Source organism: Calliopsis andreniformis, chromosome 5 (assembly GCF_051401765.1).
Source record: "Calliopsis andreniformis isolate RMS-2024a chromosome 5, iyCalAndr_principal, whole genome shotgun sequence".
Lineage (NCBI taxonomy): Eukaryota > Metazoa > Arthropoda > Insecta > Hymenoptera > Andrenidae > Calliopsis > Calliopsis andreniformis.
The window spans coordinates 5,555,867-5,563,487 of NC_135066.1; the positions used below are offsets into that span (position 1 = coordinate 5,555,867).

The 7,621-nt window shown below is 30.7% G+C and overlaps 5 protein-coding genes across 7 annotated transcripts; 1 reads left to right on the forward strand and 4 right to left on the reverse strand.

Moving 5' to 3' along the window:
• Nucleotides 1-159: 159 nt before the first annotated feature.
• LOC143179937 (transmembrane protein 256 homolog) lies at nucleotides 160-1,938 on the reverse strand. 2 transcript variants are annotated; one of them, XM_076379387.1, is made up of 5 exons: nucleotides 1,762-1,938; nucleotides 1,574-1,608; nucleotides 915-1,068; nucleotides 704-828; nucleotides 160-627 (listed from the first exon to the last, which is right to left on the reverse strand). In XM_076379387.1, the coding sequence occupies exons 1-5, from the start codon at nucleotides 1,802-1,804 to the stop codon at nucleotides 484-486; spliced, it is 501 nt and encodes a 166-aa protein (XP_076235502.1). In that variant the 5' UTR covers nucleotides 1,805-1,938; the 3' UTR covers nucleotides 160-483. The 2 variants fall into 2 exon arrangements, with proteins under 2 accessions (XP_076235502.1, XP_076235500.1); XM_076379385.1 differs by having other exon boundaries at nucleotides 161-627; nucleotides 1,574-1,869.
• Nucleotides 1,939-2,166: 228 nt separating this feature from the next.
• On the reverse strand, nucleotides 2,167-2,995 carry Rps29 (ribosomal protein S29). Of its 2 annotated transcripts, XM_076379388.1 has the most exons (3): nucleotides 2,856-2,995; nucleotides 2,453-2,552; nucleotides 2,167-2,344 (listed from the first exon to the last, which is right to left on the reverse strand). In XM_076379388.1, exons 1-3 carry the CDS (start codon nucleotides 2,915-2,917, stop codon nucleotides 2,336-2,338), a joined length of 171 nt encoding a protein of 56 aa, XP_076235503.1. In that variant the 5' UTR covers nucleotides 2,918-2,995; the 3' UTR covers nucleotides 2,167-2,335. The 2 variants fall into 2 exon arrangements, with proteins under 2 accessions (XP_076235503.1, XP_076235504.1); XM_076379389.1 differs by lacking the exon at nucleotides 2,167-2,344 and having other exon boundaries at nucleotides 2,447-2,552.
• Nucleotides 2,996-3,478: 483 nt separating this feature from the next.
• Ttll15 (tubulin tyrosine ligase-like 15) lies at nucleotides 3,479-5,291 on the forward strand. Its single transcript, XM_076378758.1, has 4 exons — nucleotides 3,479-3,545; nucleotides 3,633-4,816; nucleotides 4,898-5,102; nucleotides 5,164-5,291. The coding sequence occupies exons 1-4, from the start codon at nucleotides 3,504-3,506 to the stop codon at nucleotides 5,260-5,262; spliced, it is 1,530 nt and encodes a 509-aa protein (XP_076234873.1). The 5' UTR covers nucleotides 3,479-3,503; the 3' UTR covers nucleotides 5,263-5,291.
• Nucleotides 5,292-5,304: 13 nt separating this feature from the next.
• On the reverse strand, nucleotides 5,305-6,057 carry LOC143179497 (tRNA-specific adenosine deaminase 2). Its single transcript, XM_076378764.1, has one exon. It carries the CDS (start codon nucleotides 6,049-6,051, stop codon nucleotides 5,557-5,559), a length of 495 nt encoding a protein of 164 aa, XP_076234879.1. The 5' UTR covers nucleotides 6,052-6,057; the 3' UTR covers nucleotides 5,305-5,556.
• Nucleotides 6,058-6,269: 212 nt separating this feature from the next.
• Smug (Single-strand-selective monofunctional uracil-DNA glycosylase) lies at nucleotides 6,270-7,306 on the reverse strand. Its single transcript, XM_076378768.1, has 3 exons — nucleotides 6,665-7,306; nucleotides 6,457-6,606; nucleotides 6,270-6,380 (listed from the first exon to the last, which is right to left on the reverse strand). Exons 1-3 carry the CDS (start codon nucleotides 7,277-7,279, stop codon nucleotides 6,270-6,272), a joined length of 876 nt encoding a protein of 291 aa, XP_076234883.1. The 5' UTR covers nucleotides 7,280-7,306.
• Between the last annotated feature and the right edge of the window lie 315 nt (nucleotides 7,307-7,621).

Here is a 7,621-nt window from a genome sequence, read left to right on the forward strand (position 1 = left end):
TTTTTGCATTACATTTCTAATACAATGACGAATATCACCAGATAATATAATACACAATATATACATAGATACAAATCAATGGTAAACGAATATGTTCAAGAGACGAAGACTTAGAGATTCATTGTATAATGTATAAATGATTTAGGATAAAATCTAAACCTTATGTCGATAATTCTATAAAAAGATATATTTATAACGATTCATCACTACGGATGGATTTTACTTTTTATTCAGATCAGATTTTTTTTGTAGTCTTCAATAAACGTAAACACACCTGTGTTTGCTAATAAAACATTTTTTCTAATCGGCATTTTTTACAAATAGCATGCATTACATTACATAATGAAAAAACATTTCAAATTATAAACAGGTAATTTATTACAAACTATAAGTATGTTAACAAAATAATTAATTTGTGCATTGTATAGTACATAGTACATTGTCAGTTTCTTTTCTGACCTCTTTGACCATTTAATATTTTATTTAAATACACATACTTAACCATCCTAATATAAAACATACTCCACCTACTGGTGTTAAAGCCTTGAATTTGTCGTTACCTGTAAATGCATGGTAGTAACATGTTCCAGAAAATAACATTATTCCAGATAACAGGAATGTGGCTGCCTAAATGATAAAATAATAAATATCATATTAGGCATAACTTAATGATGTTCTTCACATTATATTAAATTCAACATACTAAAGATGGTGTTCTACACAGTGGTAATCCTAACAATGCTAAAGTATGGATAAAGTGAAAACGACTTGCAGGTCCAAAAAGCTGTGTAAAAACTTGATATTTATCGTCTGACATTGAATTCTGCTCTAAAATGATAATGAATTAAAATCATCTTATTAGAACTTTTCATTTGCATAACAAAAAATATTAAGGTATACATAAAATAAATTACTTTGAGAGCTGTAGACACTAAGACCAACAGCAACTGCACCACTTAGAGCTGCGATTCTTACATATGGTCCTGTTGTTGCAGCTAACTTCCATAAAGGTACTGGTGGCAACATTTTTATTTCTACTTTTGGCTGAGGCCTTAAGTAGCCTTGCACCTATGGGCAGATACAATTATTAGTGTATAACTTATTATTTACATAAATATAAATTATTGTGTTTATATAGTAAATTTTATAATTAAAGGAAAAAGATATGTTAATTTTAAATTTTCGTAGAAGCCTATTATTTTCATAAGTTACTAAAAAAAATTTTATTATTGCTGTTGTGACAATTGAAAAATTTGGTTTTTGTTGTGATAGACTTTTCTTTTAAATTTTAGTATTTAAAGACCAGTATCAGACAAATAACAAATCAGTAAATACATCCAATTGTGAGTGACATATTATTTATAAAAAACAGTTATAATATTGGATATCATGAAATTTACAATTTTGTATTTTAGATATATGAAAGGTTAAAAGTTACCAATACCAATAATTTTATAATTTCAACTGTACAATAAAACCAAGTAATATTTAGGCACTTTACGGATAAAACAAAACATCTTTTTTTTTTTTTTTTTCAAAAATGTAACTCTTTTTAGAGAAATGTGTAACTTACAGAGCTAGCAGTATTCCAAACATATGAAGCAGCACCTGAAGAAATTGGATTTGTAAATAATGCATAATTTAACGCATCTTGAAATCCCATTTTTCTTATGTAAACTAATATAAATATCACGAAATAAATGCTTATTATATCACGTGTATCTTAAACTTGAATATCACGTTTGCATACAATGCATTTACCAGTGACGAACATGTGCAGTTCGAGCAACTTTCTGACATTCATGATACAATGGAATCACAAAAAATCTGTGTGGTAGAGAAAAAAACTAAAAAGGGAGAAAATATGTGACAATGTACTGTCAAACGTGATCAGAAATTTTAAAAACGTATAAATCAATATCAACTTTAACATTTGAATTTGAAAATCAGATTTCAATCCATACGCGATACGATATATTTTTATTGAGTTAGGTTAAACGTGTATTTTAAATAAGATATAATTCCTCAGAACATGGTTTATCTTATTTTTACTGGAAGTATTTTACTCGTTTCGCTTGAAATTAAACGTGGAATAAAAATAATTTAAGCACAACTCATTTATTAAGGGTTTTTTGATGATTAAAAAAAGGGATTATATCACACAGATATTATAAATAAAATTTATTTTTAGTCCATGACTGGTTAAATACAATACAGGTGATCGTTGTTTCCCAATTATCAAAACCAATATCAATGTGAAAATGGCATTTTGATATTGTAGCAGAAGTTGAATTCAGCACTTGAGAAAACTATTGTGCTTAACCTATTATTCCCATTAATCCAGCTGTAAAATAAACAAATATATTACAGACACGTAAAAATATATTTATGTTATACGTAAAAATATATTTAAAATATATTTTTAATAATTAATAGAAATGCATTATTATACCTTCTTGAATCCAATATCAGCAGCATATTCTCTGAAGCACTGTCGACAAATATTTAAACCATATTTGCGAATCAATCCATGCCTATTTGCGCAAGCACGGCTGTAAAAGAGGTTAGACTCATAGGAACGTATAATTATGAGGTTATAATTCTTGAAAAATATATTTCGTATAATTTGAGTATATTAATTAATATGCGTATCTAATTTTGGTTTTAAAATAAGGTAATAAGTAAAATAAGGTATTTTTCAACTACTTCGTGAACAATCGCAGATATTAAACGCAACATTTTTGTTGTTGGAGGAACGTAAACTTAAGCAACATGCGGCGCGCATATTCCACGTGACTCGTGATGAAAATAATATATTTGTCTCTTATAAAATACAATAGAAAAACAGTACATACCAGGACCTAGATCCTTGTCCATATTTACGCGGATGCGAGTACCAGATATTTTGAAAACCCATCTCTTCGTCAAAAAGATGTTCACTCTACGGATTCAACAATGTAAAAGACAGGAAACGCCATTAACTTGAAGAGGGACGACATGCGCAGTAATACACTGACGATGCAGTTCCCGCCGTTTTTTAAGTATTTTAAAATATAAAATTAAAATAGAGTGGATTTGAATTCCAGACTTAAATCCGAATTCATGAGTACCAGAATTCGAATTTTCTTTATTGATCATTGAAATATATAACTTTTCTTTGTAAAAGCTTTTCTTTAAGTTAAAATTGAAGAAAATCAAGTATTTACAACATTTTTATTTTATCATAAAATTAAAATTAATTTGAGTTTTTGCATTTTTTACTCCAGTAAAATTTATTATATTGCATTATTATTGATATCGAGAGTTTGATAGAGGAAGAGGACACGAAATACTGTCACTAAAAACCGGTTCTTATACGTTCGCCCCACTTTAAGGAACAAACAGCATAGCGGGGATAATGACAACGGTACTTTCGTTCACTACACCTTGGTTTTTTAAACACAAAGGTATCGTATGTCTTCGCAAGTATATCGACAAATGATACTAGAGCCGTATGTTCAATCATGTCAGACAGAAAAAAACAGGAAAAAGAAAATGAGAAAGAGGTTCGTAATGTTCGCTAAGTGTTTGTACAGAATTATTTCACTAGCTTAAAATGAATAATTTTATAAGTGTGTTACATATTTTTACAGAATACCGACGGTATGATTTACACCCAGATTCTGAGTTTAAAAGTGAAGACACTTTTAAAAATTTTCCTATACTCTGTTGTGGGTCCCATGATTTTATATTGTTTATTTTTCTCGTTCCTCTACTATCAACAAAGCTTGACAAAAATACAGACGAAAGTAGTTGAAATAAAGGAAAAGAGGCCAGTATATCGAGTCTATGCGAAAAGCAATGATACTGGATACTTGAAGCATGTGTTTGCTGTATTAGATCGTCTAGGCTACGAGCGAAACGATAACGAATCAAACTGGGACTTACTATGGGCACACGATTATCCATTCAGAGTTTTGTATTCTAACTTAAGTAGATTAGAAGCTCATCAACGCGTTAATCATTTCCCTGGATGTGGATATATTACGAATAAAGTAGATTTATCGACAACAGAGGGGCATTACATACTGCCAGCATTTAAATTGCCAGAACAGCGCGAAAATTTGGTACAATTCGCCAACCTACATCCGGAAAAAACTTTTATACAAAAGTCTAACGACCATCGAGGCATCAGCATTAAAAACATAAGTGATATTGATTTAACAGCTTCTGGATCGTTCGTACAAGAATTCATACAACATCCGTTTCTCGTAGATGGTTACAAATTCGATATTGGAGTGTATACCGTAATCACATCCATTGATCCTCTTAGAGTATATGTGTACAGGGGCGACGTCTTATTCAGATTTTGTCCCATTAAGTATTATCCGTTTGATCCCACGATTCTAGACAAATATGTAGTCGGCGATGACTACTTGCCAATCTGGAATGTTCCATCCCTGAAACATTACTATACTAAACTAAAATTTTCAATGAAGGATTCGTTTGATGCATACGTGAGACAGCAGGGTAAGGACCCTAGTAAAGTCTGGCATGCTGTCAATGAAGCAATAAAGGAAATTGCATTGCTGAAAGAAAGCTACATCAAAGAAGCTGTAAAACGTTTTGGAAATGGAAGAAATTTCTTTGAGCTAATCAGATTCGACTTTGCTCTTGATGAAGACTTAAATATTTATACTATGGAGGCAAATATGTCTCCAAATTTATCTTCAGCTCATTATCCACCAAATCAATTATTGTATGAGCAAGTTATATACAATTTATTTGCTCTAGTCGGCGTTGGGCAGAGAGTCAAAAAAGATTCTTTGAAAATAAGGTCAAGTCTCATGGTGGATCAAAATGAGTTCAGTTATATTTTTAAGTAATACAATAAGCTTATATTTTATATCAATTTCAGATCTAAAATGGAAAAGGAAATGGAAGTAACTGACAAAAATTTAATGGTTCTACCAGCATTTTGTACAGAATGCAATGACTGCTTTCGTGTAGAGTGTCAGCTGTGTAGTCCGTGTTTTACAAGTGAAACAAAACTAATTTTGACTCAAAGTTATCAAGAACATCAGAATAAGATGGATTTCCAAAGAGTCTTTCCTCCGCCCATAGTAAGTTTCTTTTCTATTTTAATCAGAATTTTTTAATATGTATATTGATTTTTATTTGCAGACAAAAGACATGGTCTTAAAAGACTACACACTTAGAAATCAATTACTAGTGAGGTGGTACCAAGGCAAATGTGAACTAGATGACTCATGGTGTTCATAAATGCAATATCTTAATTCTAGTGCTTGTTACCAAAAGTTAAAATGCATTTTCAAAACCTTTATTATAAAAAATGTTTAATATTTATAAATAAGTACAAAACAAACAATATCATAGATATAATATTGGCAGTGTACCTGCATTTTTATATTATATATTTAAACGTTTAAGTTTTACTTGAATCTTTTTGTTATTCTATTTATTATGTATCAATTATTATTAAGGAAAAAACAAAGATTAATTTCAATTGTTAAAAACTAAATGGCATCTATTCTTGTACATCTTTTTGTTTTACAGTCATTTTTTACTTTTGACCTTCGACTTTGGTGCATTTGGATTTGTACCTTTATAGAATTCTTTTAACAAAGCCATTGCTGCATCACTTTTTAATCCTCCTATTATTTTCGTTTTTGCATTATAAATTTGGGGTACTTCAAAGACACTAATACAACCTCCAAAACGATCATTTGCGCAACCATATACAATTTTTCGGACTTGCAATTGATATAATGCCGCTGTGCACATTATACACGGCTCTACAGTAACAATCACATCGATATTGGGAAATACATTTTTATGATTCAAATTTTTCTCTTTACAAAAGTTCAAAACTTGATCTATGCAATTTATTTCTGCATGTCTGGTTGCATTTCGTGTGTCATTAACAGTATTATTACCAGTAGCAATGACTTCGTTATTGTATACAAATAAACAGCCAACTGGAACTTCACCTGCTTTTAATGATTCGTTTGCTTTTTCTAATGCAACATCCATCCATGTCAACATGTCCATTATATCTTTCTTATCTTATGATTCTTAAAACTTTTAAAAATTTGTTTGCAATCACTCAAACACTTACGTAATTATAAAACAATCACACAAAAATACTTATTAAATTAAAAAACCTGAGAAACTTTTCATATTGGTTTCTATGAAACAAGGTCTACTTAAATCACAACTTTACCATTAGAAGTTTCATTATCAAAAAGTCCTTACAGTAAGGAATGTATTTAACTGGTGAAACATTCAAGTAATCCAAACTCATCCAATTTCTTTGTTGCCTTTTCACTCCAATTTTGATTGTTTGCAGCTCGTGGACTTGGGTGAGGTAGACATAGGACCTATGTATATCAAAAAATAATATAAAACATATACATATAAAAAAATACGTATACTTATATATATTTATGCATTTACTTTAACAGGCAGCTTAGAAGACTGGGCTACAAGCTGTGCTCGTTTCTGTGCATATGCACCAACACCAATAACAATTTCAACTTTCAAGAGCCGAATTGTATTTGCCAAAGCCTTGTCACAAGCGGAATGCAATCTATTCAGTTCTGCTCCCTAAAAATATATCATATTTAATGCATAAATATGGTTTTATAAGAAGACTAGATATTGCCTTTATTTCTGCTGGTGTAATGTTACGGCCTTTGCTATCCATTAATGCTATAGGACAGTAATTATGTATATATGCATGTTGGAAGAACTTTTCTGGATTTCCACACAATTCTTGAAAAAGACCCCATAATCTCTTTCCACTAATTTCACTACGTGTGCATAGAAATCCAGTTACTTTTCTATCTGGTTGTTCTTTGGCAGGTTTTCCAACTGGCCCACAAATTTTTAACCAATCACGAACCATTGCTATTTCCCCAAAGGGTACACCAGTTTGGGACATACCCCAGGGACCAGGGTTCATTCCAAGAAACAGTATTCTTTTGACGGTAGAGCAATATTTTTTAACATACATAGCATGTGTATCAAATGCATAGCTAAGTGGACTATAAACATATTCAATGGGTGCACGAAATGCAATTGTTTCTAATTCAGTTGCTAACATGCGTTCCAATGATAGTAACTCTTCTGAAATATCTGCAAGTGCTACATCATTTGCAACTGCAATAGCATTCTCTGTTTCTGTATCATCCTCAACAGATACTTTTATTCTTTTAGGATTTACCTCTACTGATTCACTATCATCACGTCTTACTTTAGTTTTCCTTGGTCTTGGCATTATGTATAGCTCTATTTATTCAAAGAATATCTATTTGTAACCCTACCAAGATATCAATTTATAATATTGCACCGAAGTATTTATTCGATGTAAAATGTCATGAACACAATTTGTACTTTATACAGTTTAATTATCAAGGCTATTAGAACAACAAAATTATTGGAATCGAAAATGCACTTGTATCTCCCACGTTTACGAAAAGACGACCGTTGATTCTTCGATTAATGGACACAAAGAAGTAAGTACGCAAAAGAAAATAAAGTATGCAAGTAAATAAATACTTGTCAACTATAAATAATAAAAAAAAGAAAAACAGAGTAGTTCCTATTACTACTTTTTGTA

Excerpts from the sequence above, each read along its gene's own strand:
- LOC143179937 (XM_076379385.1), bottom strand. The coding sequence starts at position 1,663 with ATGGGATTTCAAGATGCGTTAAATTATGCATTATTTACAAATCCAATT. Across the intron at positions 1,069-1,573 it reads TTTGGAATACTGCTAGCTCT|GTGCAAGGCTACTTAAGGCC; the intron begins GTAAGTTACACA and ends ATCTGCCCATAG. Across the intron at positions 628-703 it reads TGTGTAGAACACCATCTTTA|GCAGCCACATTCCTGTTATC; the intron begins GTATGTTGAATT and ends TTTATCATTTAG.
- Rps29 (XM_076379388.1), bottom strand. The coding sequence starts at position 2,917 with ATGGGTTTTCAAAATATCTGGTACTCGCATCCGCGTAAATATGGACAA. Across the intron at positions 2,553-2,855 it reads GGACAAGGATCTAGGTCCTG|CCGTGCTTGCGCAAATAGGC; the intron begins GTATGTACTGTT and ends CCTCTTTTACAG.
- Ttll15 (XM_076378758.1), top strand. The coding sequence starts at position 3,504 with ATGTCAGACAGAAAAAAACAGGAAAAAGAAAATGAGAAAGAG. Across the intron at positions 3,546-3,632 it reads AAAAAGAAAATGAGAAAGAG|AATACCGACGGTATGATTTA; the intron begins GTTCGTAATGTT and ends ATATTTTTACAG. Across the intron at positions 5,103-5,163 it reads GAGTCTTTCCTCCGCCCATA|ACAAAAGACATGGTCTTAAA; the intron begins GTAAGTTTCTTT and ends TTTTATTTGCAG.
- LOC143179497 (XM_076378764.1), bottom strand. The coding sequence starts at position 6,051 with ATGGACATGTTGACATGGATGGATGTTGCATTAGAAAAAGCAAACGAA.
- Smug (XM_076378768.1), bottom strand. The coding sequence starts at position 7,279 with ATGCCAAGACCAAGGAAAACTAAAGTAAGACGTGATGATAGTGAATCA. Across the intron at positions 6,607-6,664 it reads TTACACCAGCAGAAATAAAG|GGAGCAGAACTGAATAGATT; the intron begins GCAATATCTAGT and ends ATATATTTTTAG. Across the intron at positions 6,381-6,456 it reads CTTCTAAGCTGCCTGTTAAA|GTCCTATGTCTACCTCACCC; the intron begins GTAAATGCATAA and ends TGATATACATAG.